At 56.0% G+C, this 22,042-nt stretch overlaps 1 protein-coding gene across 1 annotated transcript in view; it reads left to right on the forward strand.

Annotated features, from left to right (window-relative positions):
* The first annotated feature begins 6,407 nt into the window (after positions 1 to 6,407).
* Positions 6,408 to 22,042, forward strand: part of LOC122365910 (semaphorin-2A-like) — a 96,264-nt gene continuing 80,629 nt past the window's right edge. Inside the window, exons 1-2 of the mRNA XM_043337527.1 lie at positions 6,408 to 6,442; positions 8,599 to 9,277. Coding sequence (XP_043193462.1) covers positions 9,139 to 9,277 — 139 coding nt within the window. The 5' untranslated portion in view covers positions 6,408 to 6,442; positions 8,599 to 9,138. The remainder of the gene's footprint in view (positions 6,443 to 8,598; positions 9,278 to 22,042) is intronic.

Genomic DNA, 22,042 nt, shown 5'->3' on the forward strand with positions numbered 1-22,042 from the left:
TATCGAGGCACCCGCCGGCGGATCGTCTGGTTTTGTGACCGTCGATGAAAAGAGTGCAATGCATTCGCGCTGGCCGAGCCGTTTGGCCTCGCGTGCCTCTGGCCGTTCCTTTTCCTTCCGTCTCGGCGTTGGCGATGCTCGCCGCTGGCGTCTGTTTACAATACCTGTCCGAGTGTGTGTGTGGCTCTGATGGCGACGGGCGGGGCTCACGCGCCGCCCGCTGATGGCTCTCGGCGCTCTCATACCGAGTACCGCACGGTCACGCTCGACCATCAGAGAGCCGCCCGACGCCCACCGCCGCGCCGCCGCCGTGCCGCGCCGTGCGTGCGTGTGCGTCACGTTGGTCTCGTGTGCGCGTGCTGTGCGTGTCGCTGACCGTTTCCGACGCACGCAGAGACGCGCCTGGCGACGCATAATGCGCCGATGCGGAGCGGATCGCTCGTGTGCGTTCGGGGCGCAGGGATATCGTGCTGCTGTCTGTCAGGAGGGGACAGGGAGTCGTGTCCGCGCGGAGTTGAGTGTCTAGCGAATCGTGGTGGGGTCATGCAAAGGGCATGTCGGGCTAGGACTCTACACGAACTTGCGTGTTGTGTATGTATTGTACATTGGCAGTTTAACTGAATATGGGTATCAAAAGCGTGATTCACCGTTTCCTTTCAATGCCAGAAATGTTTCACTCATGCAAATTGCAAAGAGTTCGAGTATATTGACTTGATATTTAACTTCATTGCCTCATTCAAGTTGTGACTTCAATCAGATGAATGTCGAGCAGACCGGCTCTTTGTTCACTGTGTTACACCCGGGTGACATTTTCCAACTTCATCCCGTCTCTTTTCTGAAAGGCCACGCCGTGCTGATTCCTAGTTAGCCGCCTGTAGTCTCCCCCGCAATCACAGTGCTCTGGAAACTAATCCAACTCACAGCGGCACATTACCGCCGCGGCGCTCCACGCGCACATTTCACCAGCTCATCTTGGCGAGCCGGGCCGGGGCGGCAGGTCATCTGGCGCCTGTGATACTCCCCTCCCCGGTTTCCTCTCCGCAGCCTCAGTTGGGAGAGGAGGCGCGATCGGCTAACTTTGCCAGTCCACATATAATTGGGTCGGAGTGGGCAGCGATCGGACGGTGATCAGAACTTGTTCGTCTGTGTCCTCACGTGGCGAGCTGTGTTTCCACGGAGGACGTATAGAACTGGTCCGATGAGGCACGTAGCTTGTCTGAAAAGGACGGACATTGAAAAAGGAGGACGCAGAGCTGTACTGAGTACGCGAATACGGTCCGAAGATGGCGCAACTCGAGTCCGAAGAAGACGTAGAGCTGGTCCGAGGATGTAGTAGAGCTGGTCCAGATCGGTAGCAAAAAAAAAAGTGGCAAAAGCTCAGAGGTCAGAAACGGTGTCAAACTGGTTATCAGACTACTGAGAGAGTCTCATCACCCTCTACAGTTGGCTGCAATAGAGGATGATGTGCGGTAGACACTGCGCTTTTCTTCTTTCATCGCATACCTTGACTCAGGCAATCTCTTAGAACTGTTTGCGACAAACCGCCTTTGCTGAACTGCTCCCGTGGACCTGCAGCCTTTCTGCTGCGAGCGGCCGGCAGCTGGTCTGGTGCCGCCCGACTTCCTTCGAACGCCAGCGGCGCCGGGCCGGAGCACTCCATCCCATCGCCAAAAACGGCCCGTTTCTGTAATCTAACGACCGCTCGTAGGCGCGGTCGAATGTGGAAAACTTGACGGAGCATTGGCAGCCGGCCACCCTCGGCCGGCTGGGCCATACCATCGGCCAGATACTGGCGCCCGATGAATAAACTGCCCCCTAAAGGGAGCCACTGTGCCGGATGCGCTCAGTCAGACCAACAGAGCCGCCCGAACAGTGATTGTAAACAATCGGCTGTTCCTCTGCCGCCCTCGCCGCTGCGGGGATACCCTCCGCGTGCCACTCGGGCCATACATGGGCGGTGGTGGAGCGTCCCGGGCGCCTCAGAGACGCGCGGCGCTGTTTTGTTTTGGTGTCGGCCCGCTGTGTGCCGTGTCCAGTCTGTGCCGAGATGTTCCGCGGATTACGTACGATGGAGTGCCCTGTCGCCGCCGACACAGAGCCATTTGTGCGATGACCAAAGGCGCGCACGGGGTGAGCTTGTGGAGACGTGTGTGGTTGAGTCCCGCTATAGGCGACCGTGCAAGAGATGTAGATGGGGTAGGAGACACTCGGGAAGCGGATCTGGAAGTTGTCAACCAACGTGGAAGTTGAAGTTGTCTTGTGAAGTCCTTATCAAGTCCTTACCTTATACCCTGTGTGGTTGGAGGTGTAGTATGCTATGCGCAAGTTTTGATTGTAATAGTGTTTGGTTTTACACTTAAAGTGTTGAGTGCAACCGAATGGCGATGCATCGATATCCTCGGCAGTTATTTCCTGCTTGCAATTCCACGCTCACGTGCTGGTTAAAACTAACCGGAAAGTTCACATACATTACGAACGATATAATCGGCTTAACGTTTTGATCTGAATGAAGACACTCGCACACAAATATTTATGTTAATTTAATTCCTCGTTATTGTTGGCTTTGAACATAAATTCCTGAACGGTAGGTAAATCTTTCCGCTAAGCCTTATTTATGGTGATCAAGCATGAACTAGTGATCTGCGCGATACTAAACATAGCATGCGTCATTCGGGCCGCTGGGCATTAAACAATTTATGTCGTGTAAGTACACACAATAATTTTTAGACCGGTCTAGATGATACTGGGTCCAGCGATGAGCGAAGCCTGCCTCGTCGTAATAGGTCAGGTTGGGACGGTCAGCGCACGTTTGGGACGGAGTTAATTGTCATTGTCATGACAGCGGCATATGAGATCTGTGCCCAGGTACTCCATGGAAGATTATCATGTCGAACGCATCCAGTCTCACACTTGCCCGAGACCTATTGCCGACGCTGCGGCAGCTTTTTGTCCGCATCCCGCGCCCGGCACCGGCACGGTCGTGTGTTTTCTGACTAGTGATGTTGTCCGTCACTCGTGACGGTGTTGTTCAGTCACGACGCTGCCGAAGTGGTGATTGTTCGGAAGATTTGACGTCGGTCGTTGCTGTGGATGAGTGGTTGAGGGTCGGAGGTCATGTCGACAGGTCCCGGTCCCGTCTTTGTGGCCGACGCAGGGCAACGGACGCTGGCGACAGGCTTGGAAAATGCCTCCCATTTTGTAACGGACTTGTGTCACCTTGTACTGCACTCTTCGGTCAAGCTCTCCGTCCCCTGTGACTTTGCCAGCATGTAAAGGTATGTTCGGGGGCTGAAGGCTGAATGTAAAAGGTGTATGGCTCAGAACCCGTCTGTTCCGAGCTGGTGGCCTTGCGCGACGGTGAAAAATTACCTCGTTAGCGTACAGCCGGCCGCTCGATTATCTAAGAATATCTCTGCGGCGTTTCGCCGTCCGGCCGGTTGCCGTTAGTGACCGTTCTCACTCGGTGGACGCCGCTGTGGAGAAATTAAGCAAGTCTCCGCTGTAGTCCCCTTAAACAGGCCTTTAGGCAATTAAGTAACAACATGGCCGCGGCTTATCTCCGTCTCTAGTGGCTTATGCAGCGGAAGGCCGACGGTCAGACCAGCGGAGGTACTGACGGCGGTGACATTGAAGTTGGTGTTGATGTCGATGACCCGTTTCCTCTGTCGATATCCGATCCGCTGACCCACCCACCCCTCCCCTTTCCCGGTGGGCCCGCCCGGAGCTCCCATCTGACCTGAGTTACAGCGTGTTCGGCCGCCGGGCAGGCCTGCTCTGAATGCCGACGGGGATTTGTAGCCGCTCCGACACAGGTCGGTCGTGGGAGGCCTGAATGCGACTGACCCGGAACTCCTGCCACTCTATCGAGCCGACCTGGGTGGCCAGCCGGAGCTACGTCTCATCGGCAAGCAGTCATCTGGGTGCTAAGAGCGTTTTACATTTGGAATTGGCGAAGTGTGAACTGTTTAGTAAAGGGGAGGGGTGTGGGGCTAGTTCGTGAAAAGTCGCCGCCACGCTGCTTTCCGGTTTGTTCCTGTCGTGACGCCGGCTATCAAGATTGCGGTTTTTCGCTGCCGCTTTTTGATGCGATGCTGTAAACGGATTGTGTCCTTTCGCCATTGCAGTTCATGGTCGCGCCTTGGTGACACATTGGCTGCTGGCGCTCACCATTATCCTCTGTGTGGTGTGAAAGAACACGATTTCTGAGGACGGACAAATCGCACCTTTTTGTCGGTACATCTAAGCACCCTTTATGGCCCGATGTCGCTGTCTCCATCACTGTCGCTAGCAGCATTCCGGTGGTTGGGTGTGCGGTCAAATCAGACTCTGCGGACGGCAGCACCTCGCCGCGTCAGCAGTCTGTGATCCATGGGCCACCTGCAGCACCCCGCCGCGTTCGGCCGGCCGCGGGGTTGCCGTTGACCGTCTGACCTTACTCCGTGAACTCCTTGCACCTCGGACCGAGCTCATCAGCTCACACCGATGAGAGGCCCGGCAGTCGGCGCGTTCAGACGTCTCGTAGGCCGCCCTCTCCTCCCTATGTCGCTTCTCACCTTTCCTGCATTCTTTGTCGTACTGCCAGCGCATCGGCCAGCAGTGCTTCTATCACCTCCCTCCCCATTGCCTGCCTTACCTCCCTTTCCTCCGTTATATCGTCCCACGATCCGACCAGCTTTGTTTCTCGCCTCCCCACCTCCTTCGCCGCCGCCGGCCGAAACCTTGGCGTGCATCTGTACCACCTCCTGGACGATGCACCTCCATTTGAAGCCGCCAGGCCGGCGGCGCGGCGGTGCGGCGTAAATAACAGCGGCCGCGCGGCGGCAGCGTGCTCTGCAGGCGTCGTTAATACGGCGACGATACGATCGCAGGAGGCGAGCGGCCGCCCAGGGCTAAATCACCGGCCGGCCGATCGCTTCATTTGTTTCCCGTGCACGGTGATGGTATCGGTCGGCCGTACCGAGCGGCCCGCCGCTGACCGCTAACCGCTGACCGCAGAGAGCCGCGCTGACCAGGCGGCGGGCGGCCGGAGCGGCTGACAGGGAGACTGGGGAAGTGAGGACAGGATGTGGAGACAAACTGTCGGGGCAGGCTGAAGAGCTACTGTAGAAACAGACGCTCGGCCTTCGGGAGTCTTCAGAATGAGGCTTCAAATGGAGGACATGTGGAGGTCACGGATAAAAGGCTGATAGATTAAAACTGGAAATGATTGAAAGTGTCATGGCTGCTGTCAGTCACTATCTGCAATGTGATGAAATATTTATCAATAACCTGTCCACCGCAACGAGACGGGTTGCATGGTGACATTTCACGCGAACCTCATCCGTCTTTCACCACATGCTGGCTGTCTCGTTATCTCATGCTGCTTACATTTCCATCGCTTATCAGACATCTGGCGCCATTTAATCCGATCCTCTGTTACATGGGGTGGCATGAGACCGGAACAACGTACAGTGACGTCGTCGAAGTTTAAACATGCCACACGACATCATGAGCTGTGTTCTTACCTTACAGTCCTTGACCTTCCAGTCCTTGTCTTTCCTCTCCGTCCGGGTGACACGTCGCGCTCCTTTAGAATCTGTCTGTGTGAACTCGTCCTCACCACTGCCCTGTACTGTTCGTGATTTCGTGTTCGTGTGTTCGTGTCTGCTGAGCAGGAGCAGCCGCTGACCGGGTCCTGTCAACGCTCGCCACCTGCCTCTCTGTCCCCGTCGTACCTTCCCACACACCTCTCCGTCGCGGCGGTTCCGGAATCCCGCGTCTCCCTTCGTCCCACGCACCGCTCCGGTGGTCCACACCGGCTCCCGTGGCCCGTCCCGGTGGCCGGCCAGGTCGAGCCAACACCATTGTCCTCCGACGTCCCCTGAGCCGCGACCGATCGGCATCTGTATGCTTGGCTGAGCTGTAATGCGCGCGCCGCGGAGGCGGCAGACGATAGTTATCCCCGGTTTTTGCGCCGCAGAAATCCGCTCGTTTTTGGTCCGCCGACGCCTGGCAGGGCGTTTGATGCCATGATCGTAGCGGCGATCTGGTTTTTAAGCGCTCAAAAACCCAACTGAGATGCCCAGATGGCGACGTATCCACACAGACTGTTAATTTGATCTGTTCTCCATATCACTGATGTAAGGACGCCCTTCCCGTCCGTCCCCCGCCCCCTCCGCGTGCCTCCCTACCTGTAACTGGCCACCTCAAATCGTTCGACCGCTCCATCAGTGTTAATTAAGTCGGCAGCGGAAAAACGGCCGCGGCTTTTTCCCTGCCCGCCCTTGCTGCGCGTGGAGGCCGAGCGGTGAACTGGCGAGACGGGGGCGGAACTTCGACACCTGAGCGCGGCGCGGCAGCCGTCGCCGACCGCAGCGCCCCTAGCGGCACGGTATGGCACTAACCGGCCTCGGCGACCGAGCCGAGCCGCTTGTCAGTTGTGGCGGCGCGCGGCGCTCGTGAGGTCGGTGGTGGGCGGTGTGGTCGAGCTTGCAGAGTGTGGGGTAGTGAGGCGGATGGCTGTGTGGAATACGCTCCGTTTCGAGAGGACGGCTGACCCGTGTTCACCTATCTGGAGGATTAGATACTGCGGTATCGGCTTGCTCGTCACACCTCACCGGCCTCCTGCGTTCGATCTACTGTACTCATCACCATTGCCCGCATCTTCAGCTTCCATACATCACCAACCTTCATAACGGAACAGTACCGTCCTTCTCACCTCCAAGACAATCTCAGGGCGGTCACTCAGTCGCTCATTTCGTCATTGACAGCTAATCGCACTCCGCGATCAGCAGCGCCGGGCCGCCGTGACGTCTGTGGAAGCGGACCGGTTTGTTCCCGCGATGGCCGACGTCGGGGCGGCGCGGCTGCGACGCTAATGCCGCACATCAGTCATCAGAGGGAGCCGTCGGGCGCGCCCGTCGCCGAGTGCCGCTCCTGTCGCCGGCGATGTGGCCGTGATGACGCCATCCTGATGGCGGGGATGACGGCCGCGATGACGGCTCTGATGGTTCTCGAGAGATTCTAAGGACTGATGGCGTCCCTGGCTTTATTGGCCTCCATGCTTAGCAACCATCAGCTTTGTGGCTTTTCATCATGTGGCATAAGCGTATCCGTGCCAGCTGCCACATCCAGAGTTTGTTTTTAGGTCAGGTCGCCCAGACATCCGACCAATCTATGGTAGCCCAAGCCCGTTTCTCGTTAATCAGTTATATTGACCATCTGAAGGTTCAGACTGCAACATAATTATTGGGCATTGATTGGGGCATGTCCGGTGACCTCAGTAGCGGCAGTACGTAACTCCGAAATGTTACTTGATTTAACACGCCGCATGAATGTGTCGGCATGTGATTTGGCGTGCGTTCAGTCGGGTCAGCCGTTGGCTTATCTTTAATTCAATGTCAATTCCTTCAGCACTCCGTCTTTCTCCCGAGCAAAAGTTGGTTGTATCATATTTCTGACAGACAAAATGGGCAAGTGTTTTCTGAAACGGCTCCACCACTTTTAGCCCGCTCAGCTATTCGCATCTGTATCAACCGGCTGAGAGTTCCTTAGCTTTGATATCACAGTGTCCACTGGTAAAATATCACGGTCATGTCCATTGTGTGCTGCTCGCCCACAATGCTGGGAGCTTCCTGACGGCTAGCTCTCTGCGCCGGCGTCCGGGCTGCGGCGGCCTGGCAAAGCCGAGCTTGCAGCTGCGGATGGCGGCGTCAGCAGTGGCGCCCGGCAAATGGTCCTGCTGATGGGAGTGCAGACATTGCCGTCGAATTGGATTTGTTTCATGCGGAAAGTTGGATACGGGTTGGAGTTCGGAATGGGGGCTGGTTCGGGGTTAGGGCGCCCTAAATATTGATTCATGCAGTGGGAGCTGACAAACTCCGAGTTGGGTGATGGTACGACTACGAGCGCCGCTGATTCTGAGGCTTCAGGGCCCGACTGCAGCGCTGTATCTGCAGGCTTTTGTCTCTCTTTTGTTTTATAAACCTTGCTGTAGATGACAAGATCCTTGCTAAATTGTTTTGCCGCGTTACATGTAGACTGCATATCAGCACGTTGTCTTCTGCCGCGATCTACCGTCCAGCCGGACCTCATTCCGATCTCTCGCTCTCCATCGCTGTCCGCACTCCGCAGTACGCCGCCGATGAGCCGCCCCAGTCGGCCACTCCTCAGCTCAGTACGGCAGGTTTCACATCGCGGCACCCGCTTATCTGTAATGGGTTTGTCAGACGAACTCGTTACGCTGTTATCGGTCGGCGCGATCCACCTGCGCTAAACATGCTGGACAGATGACGGATGGCCCCTCACAGACCCGACCCGGCTCGGCCCGACCCGGCCTGGTCCGGTCCGGTAAGGCTAGTCGGCTTGCCGGCCAGTCTTCAGGTTGATTGTAGAAGGCGCCCCGACGCTCCTTGGCACCTGAAGTGGCGGCGACTGCAGGGCAGAGGTCGGTGTCGAAAGGCCGGTTTGGCCGATGTCAGTAACTTCCTGTCACGTGATGTGTGGGTAGTTTTGTGCAGGAGGCCGGCGTGGTGTCACAATAGCGATTTTCTTGGCATGGTGATGCGGGTCAGCCGTTCTCCGACGGAAACAGCGACTGAAAATAACCACCGTTTTCAGCTTATTTCGCAAGACGACAGTGCATATTTGAAGAAATAGTGAAGTTCCGAAACTGTTGTGATATTTTTGTTCAAGGTATATTCACATCAACGGCCGCATTGACGAAGTTCTTCGGAAACGCAAGTACTCGCCCGTCTTTCGTCGCATCTGTATTCGCCCAGGACGCAGTGAACTCAGGATATTTCCTTGCACCTCAGTTTGCGTGCTCGACAGTGACTGGCGTGAATCCCTCCCCTGGGCGGGCAACGGCAAGTTAAGCCGTGCGGGCATGCGACCCAGAAGCCCTACAGTGTGAAAACAGCCCCCGACACCCGTCGAAGGAGGAGGGCTAGGGCTCACGGCGGAGATTGGGCGAACCGCGCAGGCCGGCGGGAGTGGCCCGCAACTGGCAGGGAAATCTTCTAAGGTGACAACTCTGACGGCTACCTGGTGACTCGTGGATATCCAGTGCACGCGAGTGACGCCCGGTGACGTTCAAGACGTCAGTGTACGCGACGTGACGGCTCAGAGTGACGTGACGGTGCTACGAGGCCCCTCGCGATGGGTGCCACGCGCGGCGTTGCGGGACTAAGCCTGACAGCGGCTGTCCTGCTGGCCGTCGTCTCAGCGGATAGCTACGACGGCTTCGACGGCTTCTACCAGCAGCCATTCTTCACACATCGAGTCAGACATCATAAAGGTACGCGTGGCAACATAGCTGTACACATCCGATATGTAATCTAGGCAGGCGTGCTTTCCATATTGGGCCGCCGCGTAAACGCTGTTGTGTTGCATATTTTTTGCAGATGTGGTTTTACAGGAAGCTAATAGGATTCGCAGGCACATCTATGACTGACGAGTCAAATTAACATTCCTTGTCATATTTGGATTCCGAAAGCGGAATGGCTTATGGCTTGTATGTTGATGATTGATGCGTTTGAGATGTTTGTAGAATTGACATATTCTTCGTAACTGTGGCTTTGCGACTATACGGTCTGTTCAAGGCTGGCTGCTCATCCTGCACCGGCGGACTCATAATAGGCGTAAGTCACTCGGTATGTAACGCTTATAGCGGATGTTTAAGCCAAGGCGCGCTGACCGACGTTGGATGGATATGCTTTGTTCTAGAAGGCCTACAAGTTTTGGGCAGCTGTCTGCTGCTCAAACTGAGGAAGCCGTTGGCCCTCGCGATGAATACCATGCCACACCAGTGCAAGTTTTACGAAAAGCTCCTTTGTTGTGGTTGGCAAAGTTTGCAGCCATTAATAAAGGCTTACAGATAAGCTGAAAACTAATCAAATCTCCTCAAACCGCAGCGGGTATGTCATTGTGGCTTCGTTTGCGTCATTCCTTTATGAGCTGACTAAATCATCTGTCAATTGATGATTTGTCGACTACCCATTTGTTCCGTGTACGGTTCAGCGGAACACCTTACTGTCGTGTGCGGCGACACAAGCCAAAGGGTTCAATCTCTGCGGAGGTGCCTGGTGCCATGAGGTGTCTTCGTCGGTAGCACCTCTGAGCTCGTAGCACGCGCTCTGCGATCGGTCATCGACGCCATTGTCTTGCGGCATGTCTGTGTCAATCGCCGGCGTACCGCACGTGAGGACAGGTCAACCCGCCAACGTTCAGACTTGCGGTGGGTGTTCTCGTCGGACCGAGGACCTGCCGCGATACGGGCGCGCCGCGGCCGGCTCTGCATTCCTCGGCGTCCGCTCGTCGGGCGGCGCCGAGCGGCAGATTTCGATGTAAATCCACCGCCGCCGCCGTTTCATCAAAGGACGACGGCGGCGGTATGAAGTGGGAGTGCTCGGCCGTCACCTCCCACACCGCGATGCTGAATCGGCGGCGGCGGCGGCGCCGGTCGTCTCCAGGAGCGGACGACGTCTCCGCTCGCCGCTGACGACGTTTCGGGGCCAGATGAAACATTTTACGGCGTCTGTAGGTCGTGCGGTCTGGGATGGGGCGTGTAAAGGCGTCTGGGTGGTGCGGTGGTATGTGAGGGTCGGTAGTGGCTGATGGGCAGAATGGTGGATGATGGTGGAATGGCGGGCTGATGGAAAGTGGGAAAAGGTGGGTGGATGGGCGGTGGATTAATGGACAGCTGGATTTGTTTGGAATAGCGGGGATTAGTGTATGTACAAGGTCAAGCTTGGCGGTGGCTGATGGTTAATGTATAGCGGAATTGTTGGAGCCGCTAGCTTTCAAATTGATAAATTTTTCGAAACAAAAAAGTGGAACTGGTCTGGCAGAGCTTATTATTGCCTGGATGTCATGATTTGCCTCAATGAGTAGTTGGTGGCCCCTAGCATTTACTTTCATTTAGTTCGTACTGTAAGTTTGCTTGTATCTAGTTCGTACTGTATTCAGTTCGTACATGGTATCTGATGACATGTCTGAATGGATCCGCATTATCGAATTCATTCAGCTTTAGTCCGCCCTGCTTCCATTCCACGGCTTTCCTCAGTACGCGGTCCTCTCCTCATCCCATATCCCATCTACCACAATAAGATATGAGCGGGGGCCGAGTAGCGATTCGTGTTCATTTGCTGGAGCGGCGCTGAAGCACGTGCCAAGTCCACTCCCCATCGTCTCAGGGATCCAGATCCTGTTGTCCTGGGACTCGGTCCTCACGAGCCTGAAAATCCAACTCCCAAGTGTCCGCCAAATCAGCTCCCACGAGTGCCAGATCCGGCTGCTGTGGAGGGCCGAGTGTTCTTCGCCATCTGGCGGTGACCCCTGCGCACTCGAGAGATCCGATCAGGCTACCGGAGACTGATTGGCTTTTTCCGGCCTCCCCTCGCTGGGGCCTCATTAGGCCAATGGCAGCGCGTAACTCCTTGGCTGGCTTCTGGCGCACACACAAACATACAGACGCGGAGATCGGTTCGCGCGAGGGAGAGCGCCGGGCCCTGTGGGGAAGGAGTTTCGCGAACACCGCATCGTGCAGGCGGCGCGTCGGGGATGAGTTACGGCGCGGCAGATAAGTGGCTTACACAAATACAGTGTCTGTCTGAGTCGGACCTAATCGGTCACCTCGTAATGTATGGTTATCGATGGTTTGATGTGCATAAGCACGCGGCGCCGACGAATAATTCTGCCGGCTACCTGCTGAGAGTTGGTGGTTAGCCGGAGGTATCATCGTTAGACCGTCACGAGCATTGATAAGTGAGAAATGCATAACGTCATGCTCATTTCGTGAACAAAGATAACACACCCTCTAACTCGGGCACTTCTTGTTCGGAATCAAGTCGCATATTTTCAATGCTTCTTGATGAAACGTTTTGGTCGTAAATTAATTTATTTATCCGGACCTTTTGAGCAAGTTACTAGCTAGATATCAGGAAATCCTTGAGGAAATGGTACGCGTCTCCGTTCGAGGTGCTGGAAGATTCCTGTCGGGATAGGTGAAATGAAGCGGAAATTAAAAGATGCTGATGTGTCGGATGGTGTCTGTTCCCTTCTGCCTGCTGAGGCGAGATAAACTGCCGTGCGACATGCTATGACAGCCGCAATCTGAAAATAAATTGCACACCCATGCGAGGAAATGTACGGGCGTTTTTCATTGGTGTGATTATCTTAGTCAGACACACGCAGTGTGCTGTGTTGACGGAGCCATAAAGGTGTAGTTTTTCCGCACGCAGAGCCGAGGTATCTGACTCGCACATCGTCGGCTCAAGATATCTACGCCCTTTCTTTCGGGAAATCGTTCTTAGTTATATGCCCATCAGCTTAGCTGTTGTTTGCTCATCAAGTGGAACAAGACTCGCCATGAAATCACCACCAAGACCGCGTCTTCTCAACCCATCCGTTTGCGGTCGGGCTAGGTGGCTCTGCTCCCTTATCCATCCTAGCCGCTACCGCATCCCGCTCCGTCCGGTGTCGGCTCACGGGGAGACACCCGCCGAGCACGAAATTGCTCCGATCGTATCTACCCCGTCCCGGGTTCCGCTGGTGCTTAGACGAAATGAAACGACATGGCTGGGTGCCCGGAGTATGTGTGTTATATGAAAGGGTTAAGAAGTTAGGTTATCGGTAGCATTCCTGGATGTAAGTAATCCGTGTGTACTGTATATGTTATCGTGTACGCATGTGTGAGGGTGGTTTGATCTCTAATCGAAATACTCTGCTGAGGATTTCACAACGCTGGATGAGGCACGTCTGAATCTCAGCCTGGCGTGCCGCGAGCCACAGTTCTTGAGAAACCTCGTCAGAAGTTGTCCGTTTTTTCCTGCCGCTCTGCTCCGGCGTCCGCGGCGCGTTTGATCTCGCTGTGCGTGGGGAGGCGGCCGTCACCTGGAATCAGGCGCGGCACGATTTTGAAGATTCCGGAGAGCCTCCTCGGCAATCTTTCTGCCGGTGGAGCCCGGAGCCTGCCGGCCGGTCGGCCCGTCCGCCCGGCTAATTGAGTTGTCAGAGGTGCGGAGCTCGGGCGGACTGCGCCCCTCCGGCCCGGACCCGTCCAGCGGCCTCCGAGGGTGACTGGTGGGTGCTGATTATCGCGAGCCGAACCGCCCACCGAAGAAGCACGGTACATGCATTATGGATACATTCGTTATACATATGAAGCAGAACTATGTGCTTTGGGGCAAGGTGCTGTTTGGTTAGTACACTTTCGCACTGTGCCGCTTACATGATTAACACGCATAATTACTATTGAACTTTTGCAGGCTTACCTTACAAAGCATCAAATTGCTGTCGCACTTCTTGTGTTTATACCTGCAGAGGAATAAACACAATGTTGTGTGTTCTTACAACAAGGCGTGGCACAGGCTATCATCTGGAGCCCATTAACATGTCGCCAACGCTCGTGATGGGCCAGCTGCTGAAGCTACACCTGACATGATAATTCCTCCACTGAAGTCTCAAACCCTGATCTTGGCCAGGCAACAGTCTGGTCTACAAAAAGCCAGACGAATTCCACCTGAATTTGCGCGAGTTACCTGCTAGTTTTAGTCAAGTTTGACGCTCGCCGAGTGCTAGTTAGGCTCGAGTTGGGCGTGATCTTGGGTTGAGTGCCTCAGAGTGTGCCTGGGCTCCTACAGACAGCCGCTGCTTTTTACCACCTCCCTCATTCGTGGGCCCGGCTCTCGAATGTGTACGGCTCCGCTCATTAAAGCCTCGCGCTCCACTGCGCCCGTGTCGCTGGAACTCAGACTGACGGGGGAGGGCGTGGTCGCCCATGGTGGCATTGGGGAGAAAGCCGAGGAAGTCGCCGGCTGGATGGGGATGGAGTGGAAGACAGAGAGGCGATGGCGGTGATGAGACTTTCCCCGGCTGGCTAAGACAGAAGGCTGCTGTGAAGGGTCTCGCTCTGGCTCTAGCTCGTGAGACCGAGCCATCGGCCGGCGAGCGACCACCCTGACTCCGCCGTGATTAAGTCGCGCCGTGCAGAGGTCGTTATTCACGCCGCGTCTTGCCGGGCTTGTTAAGTACAGGTTAGCCGGCGGCCGGTTTGTCGGGCCAACGCCACCCGCCGAGTTATGGAGGTCGATTTACCACCGTGGTGCTCTGTGTGTGGACAGCCAGGCCTTCATATATCAGCACAACACCTGGTTGGGCCTGAATTGTGAAACTCTCGAGTGGTGCGGACATTTGATTCATGGGCCAATATTTTACGATTAGTTATTACTGCGTCCGTTGGGGCGAGCAGGACTGTGCCGAAGTTCTCGAACGCTGCCTTTAATATCTCATTTAATTCCCTGCAGCGTTTCGGCATGGCCAATCAAACGCCCTCCTGCAATGCTTGGAGAGCCGAACTGGCGCAATTAAAGCTCCGCGGTCGCTTGGAATGGACCTTTTAATACCAATTTTCCCAATTTCCTCAGACTCTGGCCCACTGAGGCGACCATGCAGTGTGTCTAAATGAGGAATGGTGCAGCAGCCCTGCCGCAAAAGCTGGCCAATTTTGCCGATCGGGTACCCCTCCAACCACCCCCAACCCCGTCCCTCGCTCCTTCCACTGTTCTAAGGGGTAATTATCCGCCGCGGTAACCGCTCGTTTGCCACCTCATTAAACGGCGTGAAATAATGACGTCACCCAAGGCTAGCGGCCCACCTTGCACGCGGCCGGCTGCAGTTTTGGCCACATCTCCATCCCCACCGTCCATCGTGCGGAACACCTGCGCTAGGCGCCCCACCCAGGGGTTCGCCCCGGGCCGGACGGTGTACCCGGCTAATTGCGCCCGATTGTAGCCCGATTGTGTTCGGCGCCTCACAGGACACGTGTGGAGTTAAGGTCCGCCTCACACGCGGCCTGCAAGTCACGGCGGCGGCGCTGCGGTGGTCTGATCCCGGCTGGCAGGATGCCGTGATTGCCGGCTGCCGACAGGGATGGGTGGTGGAAAGTGGCAGGCAATCATGTCGGGGAAACGAAACCGTTTAGGGTATCTGATGCGACTGTGGTGACGACCTAAGGAGGTGTCAAGACCCTTGCTTGGGATAGATGAAAGGGTGAAAAAAACAGGATATACGTCAATGATCAATGATTGTGTCGACGTGCGCAATGGTCCGTGAGGTACCCCGTTCCATGTCGTGCGCTCTCCACCGGGCCTGATGAGTCTGTTGTGAGGCTTCTTTCCCAAACCACCCCTTACACCGGCGTCCGCCCCGCTCCGGGCGCCTCACACCCGCTCTGATGTAGCCGTCATCGGTCCGCCGGCGGCGGGGGTCCGCGGGCCAGCCGGAGCGGGTAATCGCCGACCTTCATCGCTCCTTGTCGGCTGAGTAATGAGCGCTGGCGCTGCCCTGGCGGCGCTGGCCGCGGTCTCTGACCGCGGCCGCTAACCGCGCGCCGTTCAGCCTAATCTGCGATGATAATGGATTCGGGCGCTATCGGCACTGGTTGGCGGCGGTGGCCGCTCGTTGGCCGCCGCTCGGTGGTGATAGACCGCGGTATGGAGGAGGAGGAGGAGGAGGAGGGGCGCTGCAGGGCGGAGGCGGACGCCGCCACAACGACTTCATCGAGGCGTCCGCGGCAGATTGAAAATCATACTCGGCGCTGTTGAATATACGATGGGCGGATGGCAGTTTGTGGTGCCCTAAAATATCGGCTGTCTGAGGTAGGGATGATGCGTTTCATCTCGCCCGAGAGTTACAGATAAGTATCAGGATGTTGCACGATCTAGCTATGGCGGTCCAGGCAGTGCCAGTGATTGGGCGCCGTTTCTTGCATGCCTCCGCGCCTCACCCACTGCTTCTGTGGTGGCGTCATCTTCCGGATCCTAATAGTGAACTGTGGTGAACACGCTCCCATTTTGTCTTCATCCATCACTTTTCCGCCCCTGCCTTGACGCTCGATCCGCATAGCACTTCTCGCCGTGCTCCGCTGCACCTTGACCCCGGGTCACGGTTGTGTTTCTCGCGTCACGGCGTGGAGGTGGTTGTTAGAGAGCGTTTGACTGCCATGAATGACCCAAGAACACGTCTTGCAAAAGATGCTGGCCGTCTCCGTCTCAGATTACGTGTTCTGGGCATGTCCTCTACCACATCGTGTAGATTCTTACCAAGAACATATTCTCTAGTGTCGGGACATGGCGTCGATCTGTGTAAGCTTGCACTGAACCACAGGCACATTGCACGAGTTCCGATAGTTCCGCAAGTGCACCTGGCCAGAGCGTGACGCCTCATCCGCCACAAACGCTGTCTGACGTGTTCAAGGACGCTTCTTGCGCTCGAATGAGACTCACGTCACGTGGAACAAGTGCAAAGCTCCGGAAACGTCACATGTGGTCGTCGCCGACCGCCACGTTACCTAATTCCCTCATCACGCTGAGCGTGTGACGTGTGCCGTCTAACGCCGCACACGTGTCTCAACATTGATCTCTGCGTTCGATCAGACCGCACACCTTGCCTCATGGGTGGCTCCAGGAGCGTCCCCTGATACATAGGGACAGCGCGGCGGCTCCAGCGGCGTACTTCCATCCCTCGGACAGCGCGGCGGCTCAAGCGGCGTACTTCCATCCCTCGGACAGCGCGGCGGCTGCGGCGGCGTCCGCCGGTGCCCCCGGGTTCGACATGCCGCCGCGGTCGCCCGACGCCGGGCTGATTGTCATTAATCAGCGCTGTTCACCGCTGAGGGGCCATTTCTCGTGACGCTGTAATCTGATCCGGCTCTCAGTGACCGGTCGGCTCCAGGTGTGTTGCCGCGACTTGTTTCGGGTGCGGCCCCTCGGGTTTCACAATAGAGTTGAAGAGGCCGACGGTACAGGCAGTACCGCTGCTGGGATTGATGATAGCTGCCTTTCCGGGAGGGCGTTTATTCATAACACGCAGTTGCATGCGGACGTTCGGGTTTGGCGTGTTTCTGTGGTTCGTCGTGCCATGTTTGCATGGTACGACTGATATTGATCCTGCTTTTATCGTTCCGGTCGCAGTCGTCACATGTGACAAAAACACAGTTACATTTCCATATTCTCTAGCAAGGAAGATAAAGTTGTAAAACACCTTCACGATAAACTAGTATGCGTTCGGCGTGTTATTCATATGTGAAACTTTGTATCTGTGTGCATGTAGGAATTTCCTGAAGCCAACTTCAGCAACATAAACATTCACACAAAATGGTCACTAAAGCTTTGTTTGATAGCCACTCGGCGGCACTAAGGAATCGTTATGCAATGCACGCCATCCGTTCCTTTTATGGGCGACACATGCTTACGACCGGTCGTCCCATCGATATTTTCCATCTCTGTATATTTATAGCCTGTCGGATGTCAGGAGTGACCTCTGCTCTTTCAACCGGTGCTAACTCCCGGCGCGGATGACGGCCAGCAGAGTTTTATTGTTTCTCACGCAGCCAGCAAAGGCTCTCCTAGTCCCCGAGTTGTGCATATGTCGTTGGTGTGTATATCTGACACTCTCAGCCATGTTTATATGCCGGAGATGCGGGCCAGGGAATGGAGTCGGTGAGTTTTTCGATCAAAATGTCCGACATTCTAAGATTATCTGGCTGTCCAAACATTTCAACCATCATCCTTTCCAGTTGACTTGCTCCTCTTACTCAACAGTCAACAGTAAGTGCAAATGAAAATATGGACCGGTAACAACCTAGCGGAACTCGTACACAAACAGTTCGACCTTGTGATTTCATTGGCAGTAAAAAAAAGTCATCGTAATTCATATCCTGTTTCGCGTCCGTTTCTGTATAGGCTGTCGCTCAACGCACGGCCAGAACACGTGCAGCCCGTTGCCGGTCACCAATGTTGCTGACCCAGTCACTGCCATTTTTGGTGTCGTTTCGTGAGGCGAGGCGCGGGCGCGTGCGGCCACTCTGACGGGCTTGGCGATAATGTGTCATCAGCGCCTGGCTGGGGACGGTACCCGCATCCATGCTGCAGTGACAGCCTCAACGGCAGCATCAACAGCGCCGCAAGGTCTTCGTCTCCGTAAAGGTCGTCTGTCGTCTCGATCAGACAAAACAGTCAGCGTCGCTGTCAAGGGACAAGTCGAGAGGCAGGCGGCTGCCACGACGATCCATTGCTGTTGCCCCCTGTGACGGAGGTGGTGCTCATAACGTGACCCGTATCGGCAACATCGCTCATGCATGCAGGCATGCGCTGAGGGTGCTGGGCCGGTCGGCGAGAAACCCGGGCTTCCCGACATTTTTGACCACCGCTTGTCTTTGCTGGTATGCTGGATCATGATGGTTGCGACTTTGCCGGATTCGGTGCAAGCGAGGTGCTATTCTGAACGACAGATATGTCCTCCAATTTGGCATAATTGCTGTCTTTTCAAGGCAGCAAAAAACGCTCCCAGATGTCATTGTTCCCGAAACGTTTGCGGTCGGCCTGCATGCACGCTGCACAATGAACAGGAAAGCCGCAGACGATCGACTGGCTGGACCCGGACCGACTTTGGCGACCGGCCACTGGCGACGCAGTGGATCGGAACCCGAGACAAATGAGAGTGTTTGGCCCGTGCCGCCGTCTCCATGGTGACCGACTTGACTCGAACATTCCGAGAATACCCGGCAGCCGACCGGTCGACTTCAGCGTAGCTCACGACTGCCACCTGTCCCGGCGAAGGACGTGAGCTATCGCCGCTATTACTTACACCAGAATAGAGCCGACTGCTGGAACGCCGCTGTCTCCGCCGCCTGGAACTAATATTGCCTCGGAAGATGCTGATCGATTCCAGCTTAACCACCTCCCTGGGGCTCAGCCTCAGGTGTTGCGGAACTTGAAACTCCCTCCGCTGCGCTGGACTCAAAGGATGAACGGGCGAGCCGTCCCTCGCGGCCCGCGCGCTCGATGGAGCACTAATTTCCCGTTTCAGTATTGAATGACGCCTTGATCGCGGCGCCGCGGATATTACGCTGGGGCTGCGGGCCGGCCGCGGTGGTGGCACGTTTCATCAGCCTCCGGTGCCCGTCAAGCCCGGACCGGTGAGTTCAATATGCGAGCGGTGTCCGCCGGCCTGTAAGTATTCCCCGCAGTCCGCGAGGAGGGCGTCGTCAGCCGAATTGCCGCCGGGCCTCGTCGTCTGGGCTTTCAGTACGTATCGGTCGAACCTGGCAATGTCGATGCCGCGGTCGACGACTCGTGATACCTTTCGCACTTATGACCGGTATCATGTAGCCGGCACTGGTTTTAGCGGATGGGTATCGCTTACATAGGAAATGTAACGCCGTGCTGTTGCATTTTGAGCATGGCCGTGGATTGACGGCGCCTGTTCCCCCAAGCCGCTAGTGGGAGCGTTTATAGCTCCGTTTGTGGTCTTTGTGGTAGAGCGTGATATCCCATAGGTCAGGTGTTGTGCTGCATTTGTTTTTATGTCTGCTGAGCCCTACGTGGGAGTGGGATTGCTCTATCTATATCAGCATCCTGGACTTTCCATAAACCAGACATAAGCACCATGCGAATTTCTCAGAGCATTCTTCTCACAATAAGTAAAGGTTTATGGCATCTTAGCACACCTCACATTGCCCTTTCACACCGTCTGCGGAGATTCCGGAGGCGCCCCAGATGCCGGATTCGCTCGCGGTCGGTGCCCCTGACGTCTCGGTCGGCGCCTCCGATGTGGGAGCGCCGGATGGCGATCATCGGCCGCGGGTGGCCGGTGCAAAGGTGCACGGCTCGACGGGACACCGTTACCTGGCCGGCCGGTCAGCAGCTGGTCAGAGATCGGTCGGAGATGACCAGCGCCACGGCTGACTGGTCGGCCCGTGGCCAGCGAGAGCTAGAAACGGAATCTAATGACGAACGGACGTCTGGGGTCGGATGGGGTGGGGTCATGGGGCCGGGGCTGGCTGGGCGACTCGTCAGAAGTCCTGGAATCGGTTCAGGCGGCGCGGCGGTCGGTTCGTGCCGTCCGCTGGGTGTCGTCCGACATCGGGCCGGTCCTGTCGGCGCGGTGGATGACGACAGTGACATTTGTGACGCGCATGACACGAGCCGCCGACGGCCATCGATCGCCGGTGACGCGCTGACCGACCGACTCCGCGCTGGACCAGACCCCACCCCTCCCCAGTCTCCACCGCTCGCCGGACCATCGTTAGACGGGAGGGCAGTGGGCCTTCCCATCCCACACTCCACTGCCTCCCAACGTGTTGTCTGGGGTGTACCGGTCGTGCCACGGCGTCGGGGAGCCGCTGCCGGCAATGCCGCTTTGTTTGCCGATAGCCCGGCCCGGCCAGCCGACCAGAAGGGCCCCGGGCCGACCGGTCTGTGCCGGGTTATTATGGCGTTTGTTATTATCACGTGTTATGACCGCGGGCACAATGGCGGCGCCGGTGTGGGTGTGGTCGGCAGATACGGCCGTCAGATACATACCGATCATCTGAGTCAGATACTGGGAGAGGTGGTCAGATCCCGACCGTGACTGGTGGATGAAGGCGGCTGTGGCAGGCGCAGAGCGGCTTTATCCAGCCTCATTGTGGCACAGTCATGGGCGAACTTCCTGCTGCAGTGATTTTGGTCAAGTTCAACCCTGAACTTAACATTCATGGCCTACATTGATGAAAAGTGATGGCTATTTGGACCTGCATTATCACGTTTGAGGTGGGATAAGGCTTTCCTAACATTTGAAGCTTAGGCTTTTGAGAAGAACAAAACATTCCGGGAAATATTCGTGGCTGCCCGTCACGCAAGAATATGCATTTCTCGGAACAAAACTGAAGAGTTGGGGACATTTTGTACACCAAGCTTTGGAAAATAATGTCAAATATAACTAAAGACATGTCTGGCGATGTGCCATGGTCCCTTTGTCGAATAGGTGAATTAAACATAATGTATCGGTCTGTTTATTGAATGCGATGAGGACAATTGGTTTTCGAGATTGAAAACAATATAAGTAGCAGGATAAATCAGTTTCGACGTAGATTGTAGAAGGTGCATCGCCACGCACTTACCGTTCTGAAGGCGATGCATCTTTGTTGCATATCGCAACATGACAGGTGTTGCAATGCAATGCATCTTTCCCTGACAGGTGTCACGTGTTGCGGTCTCGTGTGTTTCGACGTCACAAGTGTCGGTTGGCAGTGCACTTGACACCTGATGCCGCGCGGGCCCCTGTTTTGTCGTCGGGTGTGCTCCTTGCGTGTGTCACCGCCCACATGCAGCCGCTACCCGTCTTGGTGAGTCACCCACGCGTGCGTCAGCGGGTGCGCTTCGCGGTGTCGCTGCTCACACCTGCCACCACGAACTCTTGAGCCGAAACATGACCAGGATGACCCCTGACGTGAGCTGACGCAAACCGAAGACTTGCTGAAGGACAGCGACGTCTTCAACTATGCTTCACGCCATCATTACCTCCTACGCGCGGTGATTGCTGTCTAAAGTGTAGACGAAGTGTCCTGTCGGACGATGTCGCCAGGCCGTCAGCCCTCATAAGCGGACTTGTTCGGTTGTCACGCCCTTCTTCCACGCCCGTCGTCAGCCTCCATGAGTGTCATCATGACCCGTAGCCTTTGTCACGTCGATGTCGCTTTTAAGGATGACTGTCCCCATCATTTGGTCATGGGATCTCGCTTCGTATGTCAGGTGACGACACTCCTTCTCAGTGTTCTCGTGCCGCGTTTTCCCCGGTTTGTCGCTTTTGTTCCACGGTTTCTCGCATTGACGCGGTTCGATGCGTCATGCTGTATTGTCAGTAGTTTGTGTCGGTTTTTGTGAGGCCATCTGGGAACGGGCTTGTGCCTTACCGTCTGTGAAGATTGAGCAACCAGCACCTCTGCCCAGTGCTCATTGAATGCTCTCGGGGGGCTTGGGCAACGTCGTTTTGCCATCTCATGGTTGTGTGGGCGGCTTCCTTTTGTGTGAAGATAGTCGCTGGCACACTGGAGACGCAGTCTTCCGCCCGCCTCCCTGCTGCCCGTAGAAGATAGTCGTGGGCGCGCCCGAAGGACTCTCAGCGGAAGATCAATACTCTTGGTGGTCGAGCCTCTTGCGGGATGGATGTTTTACAGGACCGTTTGTGGTTGGTGTTCTCATGACATCGCTATGCTAAGTGACTGTTGAGATTGAGCGCC

This window comes from Amphibalanus amphitrite, unplaced genomic scaffold (assembly GCF_019059575.1).
Source record: "Amphibalanus amphitrite isolate SeventyFive unplaced genomic scaffold, NRLGWU_Aamphi_draft 000772F_arrow, whole genome shotgun sequence".
NCBI lineage: Eukaryota > Metazoa > Arthropoda > Thecostraca > Balanomorpha > Balanidae > Amphibalanus > Amphibalanus amphitrite.